The sequence below is a fragment of the Pocillopora verrucosa genome, chromosome 14 (genome assembly GCF_036669915.1).
Source record: "Pocillopora verrucosa isolate sample1 chromosome 14, ASM3666991v2, whole genome shotgun sequence".
NCBI lineage: Eukaryota > Metazoa > Cnidaria > Anthozoa > Scleractinia > Pocilloporidae > Pocillopora > Pocillopora verrucosa.
Genome location: NC_089325.1, coordinates 2,021,305 through 2,040,022, shown reverse-complemented (window position 1 = coordinate 2,040,022; position 18,718 = coordinate 2,021,305). Strand labels below are relative to the sequence as shown.

Below are 18,718 nucleotides of genomic sequence, written 5' to 3'. Positions count from 1 at the left end.
TCGTCTTAGTCACTTTGAATCACAGCTGCTTCTTCCCAGGAGATAGTCTTAACCAGCTTAGGCAATCATAGAAATAAATCTCCTATAAGTGATCCACTGATACCGGATGCAATATCTACCATTTTTAATTGGTGCTATATTTCCCAGCGAAATAATCTTATGCAAACACAAGCAGCCCACACAATTTTGCGGCATAAAATCTGTATAAATCTAAACAGTCCAGCTGGTTGCATGGGCTACTCTGTAATAAAGGTCCAGACGATTATGTAGGTGTTATTTGCTTACACCCTACTAAAATGCTCGAAAATATATAATTATCATTTGGGAATTCCTGCAAATTAACTTTCTCTTGAGAGAAATCGTTTTTTCATGATGTGTCATTCTTCGAACTTGCCAACTTAACTATCTAAGCGAATTCTGCAGAAAATCTTATTCAGGAGAAAAGAAACATTGTAGAACTGTGAAACCGAATTTATTTTTAAACACAATAAGCACTATCTGGACTGTATATGGAACACGTGTTAAACAATTAACAGGAAACAATAATATTCATGATTGGTCCTTTTCTTGCAAGATAAATCTTTAAAAACCCATACACGATTGGAAAATCCAACGCTTTGAGTTACACTTCGATCATTCACGTTACTAAATATTAGACAGAACTATCTCGTGTAAATGTCGGAGACAAGTTTACCTGCGAGCAACGTATCATTAGAAGATTGCAATCACCTTAGCTACGCGGCCTGGCAGCCGGGGTACCTCACAGGGGGTGTTCACCACAACCTTATCGCTGTCATCTGCATTAATTCTATCTCAGCCATTGCAGCCATCCTGTCAAATGCATTGGTCGTCGCAGTCATAGCGACGAAACAACAGCTAAGAACTCTCTACAACATTCTCCTTGCGTGTATGGGGGCAACGGATTTAATGGTTGGCATGTTGGTACAACCCTTGTTCGTGGTGTCAGAAATCAAGCACTTGAACGGTTTCGCACCGTTTTGCGCGCTTGACACTGTAGTTTCGGTGACTTCCTATGGATTTTGCCTCGCGTCGGTTGGCCATCTCGTCTTAATCAGCGTCGAACGCTACGTTTTCATAAAGCTGCCCCTCAGATACGAAGAAATTGCCACGGAGAACAGAATGATAGTTGGTGTTCTAACGGTCTGGGTCGTGTCAGCATCGTTTTCAATCACGATGATAATGATGGCCTCTACGAATGAGTTAGCAGAGAACCAGCCGTTACTAACTATCTTCGAACTGCTGACAGCCTTTATCGTTTTTGTTTACATTGCTGTCATTGTATACACTTGCGTGGTAGTCTTACTGGAGTCCCAAAGGCAAAAGCGCCGTATGCAGACCCACCAGTTGTCCGCGGAGGAGACCCAGCAACTGAGGAAGAATAACAAGGCATCTTATACCTTTACAATCATTGTAACAGGGCTACTGTTCTCGTACATGCCCACACTTGTGCTTAATATATACGCAGCTATATCAAATGATTGGGTGGAGCCTCACTTATTGTACGTTATTTCATCATGGTCTTTCACGTCTGTCTTGCTAGGCTCGCTTCTTAACCCCTTGATTTACTTCTGGCGAATTGCAACACTTCGCCGTGCGTTTCTCGACTTCATGCATATTGGCACGGTACATCCCCCGCAGGATAATCAACCACACCTTTCCAGAGAAGCTTGGTCGGTAGCCAATACTAGCTAAGCCCTGCCCAAAGGACAAAGAGCATCCTGTCGAAGACATGTAATATTCCAACCAAAAAAATAACATTCCGAAAAAAGTAAAAAACGCTTTTCGGTTGTTATTAAAGTAACAATCTCGCTTTCAGCATAGAATCTGTATAGATGTCAAACATCTCGCTGATATGTGTGCTACCCTGTATTTAAATTCCTAGTAAGTACTAAGCCGGTTCTATAGCTAAAAACAGATGATTCTGTACGTGTCATTTGCTTGACCCAACTGATTGCTCTGCGAAGTACTGGTACTTCTGTTTTTCTGTTTTTTTCTGAGAAGTGGTAAATTTTTCAGAAATAATAATTACAATAATAATGATATGATACTAATAAAACTTATAATAATTATGATAATACAAGGAATTGACGATTAAAAATTTGAGACCGATTTCATTCCTACAAAATTCTTGGTCGAAAAAATATTCTTATAACCTTAAGTCGAATTAATAGGCCTTTTTATCAAGCGAACACAAAGAATCCAAGCGATCTCGTAATTTCATGCAGCCTTCGATCATTATAGTGGTATTCAGTACAGTATATTACTTAAAAGAAGAAACAAACACATGGATTGAAATTTTCCAATCTTAGGACACGCTCTGCAACTTTGCACCTGTTTCTAGTGAAGTTCGCCGCTTGATTGACAGCAGCAGAAAACGAGTTTTCAATACCATTGTCATTGTAGTGTGCATGTCATTAAAAAGAGCAAAATTGCTTTATTTCATATATAATAAATTAACGCTTAAAAAACCGAGACTGATTCCATTCGTTCAAAATTCTTGATCGAAAAAATTTCCTCATGACCTTTTGACGCTCTTTTTCGAATTACTGGGCCTTTCAAACAAGCGAACACAAGGAATCCACGCGATCTCGTAATTTTATGCCGCCTTCGATAATTATCGTGATATACAGTACAGTTTATTACTTTAAAAAGGAAAGAATGCACATGGATTGAAATGTTCTAATCTTATGACACACTCTGCAACTTTGCACCTGTTTTTCAGTGAAGTTCGCCGCTTTATTGACAGCAGTGAAAAACGAGTTTTCAATTACACATACGTTTACCAGCCTGGGTAACTTGTCACCACGGTCTCATGTCATTACAACTTTCCTCAAACAATGTCATATGGTTACTTAGTTATGATCACGGTGTTCAGACGTGGGGGACCAGAGTAATTAACGGGGGGTACAACCCTGATAAGTACCTAATGTGCACAGAATTAATCGAAGCTAGATTTGGCCTTGGTGAAAGGACATTGATCATTTCAGTGACACTGGGCATCGATGACTTTCTTTGAATGCTGTGTCCAGTGGTTGGAGAATTCCAGAAACCAGAAGAAAAGGTCACAAATGGTTTTGTTAAATTTGTACTTTAATTATCTATATCTTCATCATTATTATCATCATTACAGTTTCTGCCACTATTACTTCTATCTTTATCGTTATCATTATCGTTACCGTTGTCAGTGTTATTATCATTCAATGGTAGATCTAAGGGAGGGGCCCTGGGGGGTCCGGGTCCCCCTCCTTATTTTGGGTTTACAAAAAAATAGAATCGAAGAAGGAAGAAAAGCCAGTAGGGCAAGCGACAAAAAACTGCCCGTCCCCCCTAGATCAAGGTCTAGATCCTCCACTGTCATTATCATTATCATAATCATCTTTATCGTAATTCTACGGCCACAGAGTCAAGTCATTTTGTAATCAATATTGATATCTATTTTACTAAGATGTTTCTTTACTCCTAATAAATTGTTAAAATACTTGATGGTTAGCATTGTTTAGTGGCTATATCTGTGGCACAGATCAATTCTAAATAAAAAATCCATAGTCACAATGTCCATGTATTAAAAAAAAGCGCACTTCCAATTTAGAATAAATATTTTAAATAGTGAACACAGTTTTGCCACGAGCTAGTGTAGATTGTCGCTCGCAACAAACTGATTAACAAACAGAGAAGGAAATTAAGGAAGGTTTAAACACAGTTAGCCATACTGGAAACCCAAGCACCGTTCTCATTATCAATTTCTGATTCGTTACAACACTGCGCTGTGGACATTTTTAAACACGAAAATTATTAGTTTGCCTTGTAGAGTTTTGTTGGTCCTTTTCTGAATAGTATCCAGTTTGATTTGACGAAGAAAATTTGTCTTCACGCAGAATTTAAATTGTGAAAAGCGATTTCCCGTGCATTTTAGAAATGAAACAAGTACTTGATTTAAGAACTGTAAACTGAAGTATTAACATCACAATGCATGGCTAATTTCCATCCGCTTGAAATGAGCAATAAAGGTCCACCTTAGCTTATTCGAACAACATATATTGTACTGTATCTTTCGTTCATTGACGTTCGGAAACTAATTTACAGCATACAATACTTTACGTATACAAGCTTGCCAATCTGAAACATTACAACAACTTCACATCCAAACGCACTTCCAATTTAGAATAAATATTTTAAACAGTGAACACAGTTTGTCACGAGCTGAGCTCCACAAATGTGTTATTTTTTGAATCAACCCCGGCATTTGAAAGCTGACCTTGTGTCGAAGTCTCTTCATTGACCAGCACTTGGTGTTTAATTCCATTTTTGTCAGGTCCAATATCACAAGTATATCCTACAATAGAAGTCAAAAGTGCTGTTGCGACCATCACTACTGCTAACAGCCAGTAATAGTAGGCAACTTTGTCGTTACCCAAATAGTACCCGAGTGCCCCTTCCCTGGCTCTGGGGTACCACCCCCAAAGATAAGCGGTAAGCGCTAAAATGCTAAGACTCAGCAGACTTCCAATACTTATCATGATGTTAAATACTGCAGATGTCACACTTTGTGGTGTGTCCGGGCACATGGTGAACACCATCTGAAGTCCTAGAGTTAAAATCAGATAGTAAATACGAGTACGTTATACCAAAATGATCAGTAAAACAAGTTGAACTTGCTACAAATTAAAATATCTAATCATAGAAGTGATATGCCATGAATCTTGGGTAATGTACATAAATCAAATTCATATTAGCCGAAGCAAAATAATTTATGGCATCCAATTTGAATTGCCATTGTTCTAGACTAACTAGCCTCTCATAGATGCGATAATTCTTTTGTATTTCCTCGTGAAGATGAGGCTAGTCACTCCAGAACAATGGCAATTCAAACTGGACGCTATATTTCAATTCAGTGCAGAGTGTTAACTAAATGATGAAGAACCCATACAAAACAGGAAACATTAAGTCTAACTAGAAGGATCTTCTGAATGGTTTTAAAATGAGTGTGAAAACCCTCCAGTTTTTGCCTTTTTACATACATTGGTTAACTGCATTATTTTTTATTTCCTTTTACATCATTTTCCAAGTAAAGAAAGTACACAAAAAAAATTCAAAATGCAATGATTATGTGGATGCTGTAAGTTTTTATGGAAATGTGAGATTTGGGAGGAAGGCTTATCAAAACAGGAAAAAACCAAGTGAAAGGCAGGAAATGCTTCCCTGCAGGGCTGTGAATTGGGCATAAAAGATGAAAGCCAACACACTTTGAAAGATACTGTCTAAGGCTTCATCAGCTTCTTCAGTCATAAAGTTACTGTATCATTAATAAGAAGATAAAACGTATATAAAAGTGTAGATAATCATGATGGCACTGCCTTGTTCATAGCTGTCTAAATTTAACTACATACAAATTTTTTATTTGGTTTTGTTATTCATTATAATTATTATTTGTTTAATTTTATTTTGCAACTCACTTGAATTACTTACAATACAATATGAACATAACTTACAAGCTATAAATACATATAATGCAACATAAACACTACCATGTTATCTAATTCATAACCTAAAATTCCATTGTCTATACTTTAGATTACCTGTTTAAATTCAATTCAACAAAATTAAACAGTGTCTGGTACATGTATAACATGGACAAGAGAGTACACTGCCTTACCTGGAATACTTGTGAAGACTTCACTCATACCCATCAGGGTGTACTGTGGAATTTGCCACCAAATAGAATAGTCTCTCACCACAGGGTATTTTTCCCCACTGGCAGTATGATTGACAGAACCAGCATCAAAAAAACTGTTTGTCATTTCTTTTTCAACATAACCAGCTGTAGAGTGAAAAAAGAAAGGTCAAAGGAGTGTTAAATGTGTAAGATTTTAGCAGCCACCAGTACCACCCTTTTGAAGCAGACTATATGTACACTGTACATGACTGTTTCATTACTGATTTTCAATCTTTGACAGGTACAAATATGTATATTGGCATTTGAAAGCATTTGGTACAATTATTTTTCTTTAAAATCAGCCCTTTCTGATTGTGATACATGAAGAAGATGTAGGAAAAGTTTTGCAGGTACAAATTACATGAAATTTGTGCATTTTTACCATTGGTAAATCTAGGAGGAGTAAAGGAGCATTTGGATAAATGTCTACCAAAAAGAGGGCAATCCATGGAAGGGTGAGGGGTGATGCCCCTGCCAAGAATGTTGAAATTGAGATCTTAAAAAAATGATTTCTCATTTTTTTCAGGGATAACTATTGTAGAAAAAATTCCCAATATTTGCATGTGTTTAGATGTTTTTCAAATTCAGTGTAGGGAGTTTGACCAAAACACCTGAACCACCTTTGAATCTGCCCCAAACTTGTACTCACCCATTCCAGCTGAACCAGCGGCCAGGAACATTCCTAAGATGACCTTTCCAAGGATGGAGACATTAATACCACACCCATTCAGGCTGGGATATATAGCTCTCTCCAGCATCGGAACAAGGATCAGAAGAATAAAAATCTCACAGAGACTTGGCCAAGCAGCAGGGATAATAAACCCTCCATATTCAGCCTTGAGGTGAAGACCTTGCAGGATAAATGTGCTGTAAAGCTAATTAAATAAATTGAAATTCAGTTTCAGTTGAAAATATGAATGTCAATAACAACATTGTGGGTTTTAAAAATTTCCATTTGTCCCTCCTTTTGTCTTTTGCAATGTACACAGACTCACAGATGTAAAATGAGGACTTCAATTGATTGATTGGACTGGATCATTGACTGCAGACTGGCTGACTGTCTGATCAATTGACTAACTGACTGACTGACCAACTGACCAGCTGAAAGACTAAATGACTGAGAAAAACTGACTATAACTGAGTGAATGACTAATTCACTGACTAAGGGTCTTTCCATGCAAGCGAAAAAGTACTGTTGTTTCTTCAGACATATTTTCTGTTATCACTAACATTTTACAACTGCAAATGGTTTGTCACATTAAAAAACTTTTGCCAAAGCCGACAAATCTTCAAACACACTGCTAGCATGTAATTGAACTGAAATAAATTGCAAAATTCAGGAATTCTAAAATAATTTAAAACAACTTAGGATAAATCCCGTAAATTGGAGGTGGAATACTTTGGCAAACTATGCTGGCCTGTCTTATGAACAGATCAGGTGCTGATGGAATTTGAGAGCCTTTAAATTTTTAATGCCTGCCAGATACAAAAACATGTCAGGACAAAATTGGCTCTTTGATTTTGTCTGGAAAATTCTAGCTTTGTCTGCTCGTGTAGAAAGGCCCTAACTGGCCAACTAACTGTTTGACTAACTAATTGGTTGCTTGATTGGTTGACAGAATGACTGACTGATTGATTGACTGACCAACTGATTGACTGACTGACCAACTGACTGACTGACTGACCAACTGACTGACTGACCAACTGACTGACTGACCAACTGACTGACTGACTGACCAACTGATTGACTGACTGACCAACTGACTGGCTGACTGACCAACTGACTGACTGACTGACCAACTGATTGACTGACTGACCAACTGACTGGCTGACCAACTCACTGACTGACTGACTGAATGACTTACTAACCAACTGACCAACTGACTGATGGACCAACTGACTGACTGATTTATCAAATGACTGACCTACTGGCAAACCAAACCACCAACCAAATGTTAGTTTGAATACTTGTTGACTTTGTGTATTTTTGTCTTTCTTTCTTCCTTTATGATTTCTATGTTTGTTAATAGGCTTATTGAGTAATTGACCAACTGATCCCGAAATTGATTGTAAACAAAAATCAGTCACCTTTCTCATTCTAGAATCACTTTGATGGCCTTCCATTGCAAAAAGTGATGAACTGTTAGAGTAGTGTTGGATTACACACCTTGAATTTTTTTATGTCAATTAAAAATTTTTCTTTGATTGTAATATAATAATATCAATACAAACTCTCATCTACAGCATACATGAACATCCAACTAACAGAAGTCTTTGCAGCTCTACATCACCAGAAGATGTTTAGCTGTAGAATTTGAAACATGTCTTAAAACCTCATTCTCAGTTACCTGAGTATAAATCATCCAGTATGGAATTAAGAGCAAACAAAACACAACAGCTTTCTTCAATGCCCTGAGTTCATTCACTTCAGAATCCATAAATGTTCCACCATAAGCCACCAGTGCCATGTCCAGCCAGTCTCCACCACTTGGAGAAAAATCACTCTCTGAAGTACAAGTACTTCTTGGAATTAACTCCCTTTAAGAAAAACAGGACAAAACAAATGAACAAAACAAGAACAGACAGATGAACAAAATACGACAGAGAAAATATCAGTAAAGACAGTTATCAAAATTTTAAGCAGCGTATGAAAGTTGACAGCCAGGCCTTGAATATCAAAGGCAGAGTTAAAAGATTTTCTGTTTACAGCTGTAGGTTTCCAGATTGCCAAGATCTCAAGTTGCTTGGTGTGGAAAAGTCAGATTATCAAACCCATAGCCATTGATTGTGACGCCGCTGGCATCACCTACCTGGCATCAAGCTCCCCTGTAAACTTGTGTAAAAGATGTGTAATCCTGTATTCTAAGTGTGAGGGGGGGGGGAGGAGGGAGGAGAGGGGGGAGAGGTCCCTGTTACTAGTGGTCAGCATGTGAGCATACTCAAAATCTATAATTATCATTCTTTATTTTACAAGCCCAGGATGACTACCTCTCTTCCACTTTAACAACTTTTCTCCTTGACCAGGCTTGACGCATAATAAGCCACATATTCCTGAGCCCAGTGCCGCGAGGCCTGTCAATGGCGAAATGCTTGCGACAGCAAAGAAATATTGCAAACGCTATTGTCAGTGAAAAAGCAGGAATACCAAACCCTATGGTGAAGCCGTAACACCACTTCATTTGTTGAATATACGTAACACCAGCCAGACACAGCAACGAAATCACATTGGACATCCAATAAAAACAATTAAACAACATCTTGTTCTCCTGCACTGGTGCATCTCTCTTAAGCTGGTCTGCCCCAAAAGCAGATAAATTCGCCTTTACAGCTCCCTCTCCAGCACAGATACTCAGTAACGCCACGAGTAAAATCATTAAAATCCAAGGCTGGTCTATTCTATCTCGAGGTTGCCCATTCTCGAGGTAAAAATATCCCATTAAAAAGGCCACAAGTACAAGAGTTAAAGCACCAAAGAAATAAACCAGGAAGCCACTCACGATGGTATTGTAGCGACCAAAACGCGAATCACCCATTATTCCTGTTAGAGCACACATGAACCACGAAATTGATGAAAATGTCATTACACTTGCCACTGACAAAAACATAGTCCAACCACAACACTTGTTCAGGAACAAAACGAAGTTGATGAGTATCCCATAGTATGCAAACCGTTCAAAAACCTCGATCAAAATTAGCATCAGTACTGGAGTTCGCTTCATGTTTCGAAGTCTTCTCTGTATCTTTCGCGAAACAGCTTTCCTAAATTGACGTTGTTTTGCCTTGATCTTTTCCCGCAGAAGCGGCGAAGTCTCTTTCAATTCTGTTTCTATCGGCGGTGGAGAAATAAGACCATCAGGCGATGTAATGTCAGGATATTTCCCTAAAACGTTCCCTGGATTAACTTTAACAATAAGAGGCATACTGTTGATGTAATGTTCTTTTTCTGAATGAGCGCCGTGCGAATGAAGAAATAAATGTACTTCGTAAGATCATAGAGTCCGTGGACATTCTAAGAAAAAACGAAACGGTGACTTGTCTTGTCATGAAGCAATTTTGTTTCCGGAAAGAAGGGATTGTTCCGGTTAATAATTCCTAAAGTCTCCTGAACGAGAACCAGACAAAACCGATCCGATCAAAACGTTAAAATTGTTTTCTCTCTCGAGGGACTGGTAGCGAGAATCCCTCTCAGTCGTGAGACAGTCTTATCTTGTCACGCAATATTCAAACTTCAGAAAACAATAATATCAGCTACTCACACAGAATACAGTTGTTTGGGATCTAATTATTTACGGTCCGTACTTCTTGATCTTAATTATGGCGAGTGCGATGCTTATGAACTACTTGAATGGCGCCAAAGTCCTCATGAAACAAGTTTTTTCCAAACACAATTCTCTTGAAGGTAAATTGGTGTCCTTGAAACACTGTAATTTTTTCCAGCCTTAACTGTATGCAAAGATAAACACATTTTTAAAAAGATTCAGGTTACTAAATAAAACAACAACAAAAAAAGCGGAGAAAAAGCTACGTGTAAATATCATATCATTCGAGATATCAACCATTATACATGCACATGGTGTTCTTTAAATTAATTCACCATGTGCTTTGATATTTACATCGTTATCATCCTCAATATTATCACCACCTTGTCTTCCCTTATTTTTCTTCGGTAAAGTTAAAGCTCCATACTATTTTAAAACAAATCTGTTTTCCCAATGGAAATGTACTGTTTTTGTCATTGTTTTCTCAGTTCAAGAACTAAATGCATAATGTAGGATGGGGCTGTGCAGAAATTTTACCTTTTAGTCTTTATGTTTCATTTGTATTTCACACAGTATTTACTATTATAATAATAACACTTCTTACATAATATACAATCACGTGACTTACTACATATTGCATAGTTGGCTTATCATCGTCATCAGGTGTGTGCACATTCATTGCATGTGTTTCAGTGTAGTATCTGATCTGCTACCTGTCAAGAGGGCAAGGCCAGTTCTAACAAGAGGACATATCTATGAACATTCACATCAAATTTTAACCTTTTTTTTAGTTATACCACTGAAATTACTTCTGCTTATTTGTGATTTTGCAAAATTTTGTGCTATGGAAAATTTCTGACTAGCCCTCCTGAGATTGTTTTGCCAGACAACAAGTCTTAAGATTTTTAAGCTAAGACATTGAGGTTTTTTCATTGCCATTACATCTATAAACCTAGGCCCCCACCTACCCTTTCCCTTTTCCAAAGCTTGCATGTTTCTTAATTTATGTTTCATTTAATAAGATTTTCTTGTATACAGTGATTCCTAATTTGGATGGAAGGGTTGCTATAGTAACTGGAGGGAACAAGGGTATTGGTCTTGAAACAGTCAGAGGGCTTTGCAAGGCACAGATGACAGTTATAATTGGTAATTACCTTTTTGGTTTTATCCAGTAGTTTTGAAGCATTTGACATAATTGAATGTGTTCATGCTGTAACTGTTTTGTATTATGAACTTATAGTTTATTACCCTTTCACTCCCAAGATCTCATTGGTAACACTCCTCACTGTCTGACGTACAATTTTTTTTATGACCTTTCAGAGAGTTTTGCAGTGGATCAACTAATAATCCCCTAATTGATATTTTTCTTTATTCTCATCACTTGTCTGATTGATTTTGTATTGAAAATATGAGGAGAAATTCTGTCGTGGTTACTCATGGAAGTAATAAAGATTTGAAAAAAAGATCTAGAGGGTATAATGGTACTGTTTGTTGCATGAAAACGAATAAGCATTAATTTTCAAATTAACTTTAAACAAGAGCTGTTTACTAGTTAGGAGGGTAAAGTTAACTTTCCTTCATTTCAAAGGGCTACTGAAAATATTCCGCCAGGTAAACTCATGTAAAAATGAAGTATAATCCTGTATTTGTATAATTCTGTTTTGAACATGTTAATTTTTCTTAAGCTTGTAGAGATACAGCAGAAGCAGAGAAAGCAATCAAAAAACTAAGGGAGGAGTTGCCTCAAGCTGAAGGTAAACTCTGAGTGCAGAGCTCTGGTCGCAGCATAATTAACCCCAACTATTAAAAGAATTAGGAGATCCACTTATAAGGCCTTGATGTTACAAGTTGCAATTTTGAATGCAACATAACTTGAGAAACAACAAAGTAATGAAAATCAATGTACATGAAGATTGTATATTATTTTAATGGGGTCAAAATTACACATCAAAAATTTTGGCCACCTCTTAATCAGGAGAAACTTGAAACTTGAAAAGAAAATAAAACAATAGATTGTAAGAGTTGTAAAATGCCTGGAAAAAAGTGGAGCAAAAGTTATTCTTCATCTCCCCCCCCCCCACCCCCTGCACATTTATCTACTCACCTAATGTTATTTTTTCTTAATAAATTAAGACTCATTTTAGTTCATGATAGTTCAGTATCTCCTGAATGGGAAATCATTCTGATCAATTGTTGAAAACTTGAAATATTGAAATTATGTTCTTACAATTACATAAAACGTAAAATTTGTATTTCAATCAGTTTTTATATTCCTTCTTCCCAATTAATGCATGGATCTGAATATCTGTTACCCACTAGGGATGATTTGAATCCTTATTAATAAACATATATATAATGAATACTTAGCATTCTGATGTTGAACTTCATTGTGTAAATAGCACCCAGTATAGTAAATTTGATCAGCATCTTTTTTTTTTATTCATCTCTTCATGCAAATCAGTGGAATACATGGAACTTGATCTGGCGAGCCTTGCTTCAATACGGAAATTTGTAATGAACTTCAAGAAAAAAGGACTTCCTCTTCACATCCTTGTGAACAATGCAGGAATAATGATCCCACCTTACAGCACAACTGAAGATGGATTTGAGCTTCAATTTGGGGTGAACCATCTTGGACACTTTGCTCTGACCAATCTGCTCTTAGATGACTTGATCAAGTGAGCGTCTAAGCAAATGATTGACTCAAATGAGCCATTTAACTGTCAGCTATTCTCAAATATATGATGCACTGAATACTACACACAATTTGATTGGTTCTTGTGTATGATCTATTGTAGTTCAGTTGCATGGACGATGTTCTTCACCATTAACAACATTTGGCTTTTTTAACCCTTTAAACCCTAGGAGTGATTAGCAGCTAATTTCTCCCAACAATATCATCCCTGAATCACACATTAACGTCATAAGAATAAAAAAAAATGATCACCAGGGAAGGAACCTTCTGATTGGCAAACAAATTCTCCTTGTCAGCACCACCTTAGTAAAGCTATAAAGAACAGTGTGGAGAATTTTGATACTGATGTTAGTGTGTAAAAGGTTAAGAGATAATTAAAACAAATAGATTCCATTTTGACGCTGTGCTTTACAATAATAGATAACAGAAGATGTCAAAATGTGGGAAGAACATTAGTGACACACTCAGCTGCACCTCATGTGCCATTTTTCTGTTCTAACTATATTTTTAAGTCATCTGTGATCTACTACAGAACAGATGCACAGCAATAATTTATGGAATCTATTTGTTAATTGATTCATATCTACTTGCCAAGGCAATGGTATGAAATTTTAACCAGGAGTTAAGTTTTTCTGAGGATAACTCACCAACAGTTTTGCTGATGCATTTGAGGAAATAATTATATAAGGGGCTAATTAAAGAAGCCAAAAAAGCCTTTAACCCTTTAAATCCCAGAATTGATAAACATGTAACTTCTCCCTCTGATATCCATACATTGTCCTGCAAACAGGTCATGAGAATAATCAAACTTATCAGGTAGAGGCTGTTGTCTTGATCTAACACCAAATTCTCACAACTAATTTACATGGAATTCTGCAGCAGCCAGAGGGGAGAATTAACAATCAGGCCTTGGGATTTAAAAGGTTAAAAAGTCTTATGGTCACATTAGGAACTGCATGTTGATCTTGGTTTCCTTAATTAATATTGATGGAGCATGCTAGAGTATTTTCTATGTAGAATTTAGAAGCTGCAACATCATTTTGCCATTTTTAAATTTAGTTGGCAGTATTATTTTTTGAAGGAACCATTTGCAATCTCTAGTAACCCATCCACACTGTATATCACATTTTTCATCAGGTCTGGTTCACCAGATAGATGCTCAAGGGTTGTCACATTGTCATCTGAGGCACACATTCCAGGAAAAATAAACTTTGAAGATCTCCAGAGCAAGTATGTACCTGTATGTCATGTTCTAGTTGTTAAATTTTTATCATTCAGATACATTGCCCCACTGAGTTAAGTGAAATTCAGGAGGCTTGGTAATACAGTAGACTGCCTTTTGCACTAGTCAGGAAAAGAGACCATCCTTTGTTTGTGAACAAAGTAAACAGCAAATCTCAGTTCCCTATTAAATATATGGAGGTTTATGAGAGATGGGGAAGAATTTAGGGGGAGGGGAGGGGAGGCAGGGGGGAAAAAGGAGCACAAAGTATGTGCATGAAGCTGTAGTAGGGCTAGGCAGGGGTTAGGGGCTCGAAATCAGATGGTAAATTACTAACATTACTTTCTGTTTTCCCCCACAGATATTATTACTCACCCTATTCAGGGTATAGTCAAAGCAAGTTAGCAAATATTCTATTCACTTATGAACTTCAAAAACGCTTGGAAGAGAGAGAAAGCCCTGTAACAGCTAATGCAGTGCATCCAGGAGTAGTCAATACTGATTTGTTCCAGCATATTCCATGGATCATGAGAATGCCTCAGAATGTATTAGCTTATTTTCTTTTTAAGGTAAGATTTCGTTAGAATATTGAAAAAATCTCTCCCTCAGAGGCCTACTTAGGGTCACCAGATCTTAATATTGCCGATCTGATCGCAGGTCTGTGCTGCCTACTCAGTTTCAAGACACACAGACTCAAGCATGGTTAAGACATAGTACAAGACAATAGTTAAGACAATAACTTGCAGGTTTACCAAGCTGTAGTTACCATTTCTTCCAGACTCCTCAGCAAGGGGCAGAAAACAGTATTTACGTTGCGTTATCTCCAGAATTAGAAAGCAAGGGAGGTAAATATTTCGTCAACTGTCAATCAACACAGTCTTCAGATGAGTCATACAGTGAAGATGTTCAGAGGAGACTTTGGAAAGCGAGCTGTGAGCTTACCGCCATACCTGAATGAAACAATTGACCATGTAACAAAATATTTTTAGATTAACTGTGCAAAAGGGCAGTTTTCCTTTTTTTTCCCGAAAAATAACACAAAAACATTATTTTCTTCCAGATTAAGATCAAACTAATGCAAAATACGTATATTTATGAATTTTATTACATAAAAAATATTAGAGTCAGACAGTTATTATTGTGTTAGAGTTGTGTCAGTGGTAGAACACTTGCGGCTGCGGCAGCAAAGAAATACTACAAGTGAAAAAACAGGAAAACCAAACGCTATAGTGAAGCGGTAACACCACTTCAGTTGTTGAATATATGTAACACTAGCCAGACACAGCTGGTGTTAGAGTGCACTAACACTGGCTAGTCGAGTTTATCGAAATCTGATTGGGACAAGTAATGAGCTGAAGGAGACGAAATGATTATCAGTCTGACAAACTGGTTCATTTGAATCCAAGAGATTTACTGATAGTCATACAATCAAAATTTATCACATTTTATTGATTGTTGACGGACGAAATCGTAATAGTGATGATTGAGGGGGTTGTGAATGGATAAATGGATGGATGGATGGTTGTACGAACGGCCAGACGTACACATGGAAGGATGAATGAGCTGACGGTCTAATTGACTTCATTTTGCTAATTAATTGAGTCATTGATTTTCTGTGTTTGAGAAATTTTCTTGACCGTTTCTTCCCAAGAACTGAAGAACCTTTGATTACGGTATTTATTTGGAGTGGGCAATTTTATACGATACGGGCTGTACAGGTCTTAAATTTTATTTCGGGCCCTATTTTCACTATTGCTTTAGTAGTGTTCGTGACTGCGAAGATCGCTTTCACTTTCATTTCATGAACCGCAGGTCACATATATGGTTTTTCATAAATTTATCGTCATTGATAGGGATACCATTCCCTTGCCGCGTTTAAACACTCGGTGTTTTAGTTACTAAAAACGAGAACAATACAACACAAAACAAACGAAAATAAAGGATTTATGGTTTTAATAAGGAAGTCTTTAAACGATTTACCCTCAGGTCATTGTAAAATATTTTGGCAACGTTTTCCGTTGTCTGGTACAAGGAACTAGTGCTTCTGGTTGATCACTTTAAGATAATCCATAGTAAGCAAATCTCAGCGAGAATTTTGAAGATTTCAGTCGAGATTTTTATTCAAAACAAACAGTTAAACCACAATTTTGGTAATTTCTTAATTGATCGCTGCGTCTGCAGGAGTGATGGAAAAACGATTAACTTGGAATTAAAGAAGATGAATAACAGATTTTCATTCCAGTCTCTTTAACTCGAATATTCACCATCTGGTTTAGGCATTTTGGAAATCCTTTCGCGTATATTTTTGCATATTGCAAAACCATCTGAAAGTTATTTTGATAGAAAAAAGGTTTTAAATACAACATTTAGGTTTTATCAAAGAAATATAAGGATACTATTCAAGGGGTAAACGTGCGGATAAAAAATTGAAATCAGAAAGACAGGCTTTCCTGACATGTTGCAAATCGCTTTTTCCGAACAGCCCCGAAAGTATTATGTCCATTCCGGCTCACAAGCGTGGGTAAACACAGATCAAGTTTCTGCCAACTTCCATTGCTGTGGCACGTGATTATTTATCACTTGGCCAGAAGTCTTAGATTTTCCTCCAAATTGCAGCTTTCGAAATTCGTGTCCTTTGGTCAGTAAACGTTGGCATACTGGCAACAACTAAACGTTCTTGAAGTGCGGATTTTGGAATCGCTGGTAAGCAGAGTTTCTTCTTCGCAGTTGGTTCTTGCAGAAACTTTCTGTTAGCTTTAAAATCAAACAGCGAGACCATAATCTTTTTGCATTCTTTTTTGTTTGCTTTAGAGGAAATTCTGTCCTAAACCTGTTTCCTGAATTTCTGACGATGGCGACCGGTAGCAACGCCGACATTTCCTTGTCAAAACCCTGACACTCTTTAAGTCTTGTCTTGCACGCCGCTTGCTTGAAAGATTTGTGGAACGAACCTCTCAAAAGGCTTCCAAGGTATAGTTGTGTTGTTATTTGATGCTAAGTAAACAAAGTTCAACTGAAAATAATCATTTTCGTAACCGAGAAGAATTCAGGTTGTCGTTGTTCGTGGGACATATGCTTTAAGTTACCTGGAAATTTTTTTTTCATTTTGAGGTGAAGGAATTTGTAGGTAAATCTTGTTAGAAAGCTACCCCTCCGACGTCTCTAGAGTGTTTTAACCTAAAAACCACCTGTAACCTATGATTCTAGATAGCCATTCTTGGAGGAGCAATTTGCCAATATGGATCGGTCCGTGTCTAGTTTGAAAAGAAGGAAGCCATATACAAGAGCTAGAACACCCTCAGTTTATGAGACGAGAACTCTTTTGAAGTCGAGGATCCTAGAGCTTGCAACGGGAATCTTTAATGTTTGCTATTGGCCTCTGGCCAACCGTGTCTTACGCCTAAAAATTCTTTGTTCAACAGAAAATCGTGATAGCGTCGACGCTGCACTGTGGTGTTTTCAAATTTTTGAAATTAACGCTCGGTTGGGGCTAAAACTTTGTTGACTTTGAATAATACGAATTGTAGAACACTTCTCCTCTTAAAGACGATTTGACTTTTTATGCCCTCTAATGTAACATTGAGCACGCAAACAATCAAGACTTAAATTCAATGAAATTCGATGCGTGCGGCTGACTCATATACCTTGAGGAAAGTGGTACCATGATAAATATTTCCTTTTTGTTTTTGTATTACTCCTTTAACTTTATCTGTGTTGGAAAAACAACTTGTTTGGTTAAACTGCACATTGAAGAAAACATAATGCAGCCCATCGCTTTTATATCGGTGTATTATTCTTCTAAAAGGAGGTGTATTTTTAAATCAAGTAATTCTGAGAAAAAACACACACAAAAAAACAATATGGAAATATCAAGAAGGTCAAGTAAGTTGTCATGAATGGCGTCTTTAAATCAATCTTCTTCATTACACCAGGAAACGTGTAACTTACCTATCGTTCAATAGCAAAATAATTAATCCTTAGGCTACTTGAATCAGTCACGCCTTTCTTGCGACTTGATGGAGCTCAGGAACTCCTTTGATCAGCGTTAAGTTCGTTTTAGCCATGGAAAAGGAAAACAAGCGTAAAATTTGCATAACGTTGAGCGATAGAAAAGCTACTTTTTGATCATGACGAAGTTTTTATTTTCTTTTTTCATTAAATTACCCAAGGCAGTGCTCTAGACAATGACCTCAAGTTTAAATCTATCCATATCCTTTTGCATGTTTACCTCTGTCGTTCGCAACGGAGTCTCAAGTAATTAACGGTTCGACCTGATTCTTTCCCGTGTAGCCCTATATTCTGTCAAGAAGCAATATGGTAGATTGGGAACATCAGTTTTTATCCATAAGCTAAATATAGGCGATAGAAAGGTTCAAGACGCCAGAGCGCAGGCGCAATCGGATAAAGGACTGCCACTGAGTTGACATCATGACTCAAATTAATCTCATGCCGTGATTTCCAAACTTGCATACTCAAAGGAAGTAGGAGAGTGCTTAATCGCATTTGATATGAAAAGGTTGATAACCTTACTTGAAAAAACTCTTGATATTGACACAAAACCAAGGGAGCTATTTAAAGCTTACAAATTTCACCTTAATCTGGAAAAGTTACAAAAGATATATAATTCTTCGAAATTCGTTTCATCAAGACCATTGCAGGGGGTACAGTGAGTGCTTTTGACAGAGACCGAAAAAGTGGTTATGTGGGGAAGAAAAAAACAAAACAGAATACTTGCTACAAAGATCCGGTTGTCCGCGAATAAAGTTAGTTTTAATAGAACGCCTTTTAATCGAGGAATTACCGAGGGC

General features: G+C 37.2%; 4 protein-coding genes across 6 annotated transcripts in view; 3 read left to right on the top strand and 1 right to left on the bottom strand.

The window, feature by feature from the left end:
• The first annotated feature begins 675 nt into the window (after nt 1-675).
• LOC131797889 (trace amine-associated receptor 9-like) lies at nt 676-1,713 on the top strand. The gene has a single exon (XM_059115548.2). It carries the CDS (start codon nt 676-678, stop codon nt 1,711-1,713), a length of 1,038 nt encoding a protein of 345 aa, XP_058971531.2.
• Nucleotides 1,714-3,111: 1,398 nt separating this feature from the next.
• On the bottom strand, nt 3,112-9,846 carry LOC131779199 (solute carrier family 15 member 4). Its single transcript, XM_059095720.2, has 5 exons — nt 8,723-9,846; nt 8,083-8,272; nt 6,384-6,609; nt 5,675-5,839; nt 3,112-4,606 (listed from the first exon to the last, which is right to left on the bottom strand). Exons 1-5 carry the CDS (start codon nt 9,652-9,654, stop codon nt 4,215-4,217), a joined length of 1,905 nt encoding a protein of 634 aa, XP_058951703.2. The 5' UTR covers nt 9,655-9,846; the 3' UTR covers nt 3,112-4,214.
• Nucleotides 9,847-9,952: 106 nt separating this feature from the next.
• LOC131779200 (dehydrogenase/reductase SDR family member on chromosome X) lies at nt 9,953-16,293 on the top strand. 2 transcript variants are annotated; one of them, XR_010716115.1, is made up of 8 exons: nt 9,953-10,133; nt 11,032-11,139; nt 11,679-11,747; nt 12,455-12,671; nt 13,826-13,918; nt 14,272-14,479; nt 14,689-15,200; nt 15,231-16,293. XR_010716115.1 is itself a non-coding variant. In XM_059095721.2 (7 exons), exons 1-7 carry the CDS (start codon nt 10,049-10,051, stop codon nt 14,866-14,868), a joined length of 960 nt encoding a protein of 319 aa, XP_058951704.2. In that variant the 5' UTR covers nt 9,953-10,048; the 3' UTR covers nt 14,869-16,293. The 2 variants fall into 2 exon arrangements, 1 of the variants encoding a protein (XP_058951704.2); XM_059095721.2 differs by having other exon boundaries at nt 14,689-16,293.
• Nucleotides 16,294-16,457: 164 nt separating this feature from the next.
• LOC131779201 (protein inturned) overlaps nt 16,458-18,718 on the top strand; it is a 31,779-nt gene continuing 29,518 nt past the window's right edge. For both annotated transcript variants that reach the window (XM_059095725.2, XM_066160897.1), the window contains exons 1-2: nt 16,458-16,613; nt 16,722-16,880. The gene's annotated coding sequence lies outside the window, so the exon portion shown is untranslated. The remainder of the gene's footprint in view (nt 16,614-16,721; nt 16,881-18,718) is intronic.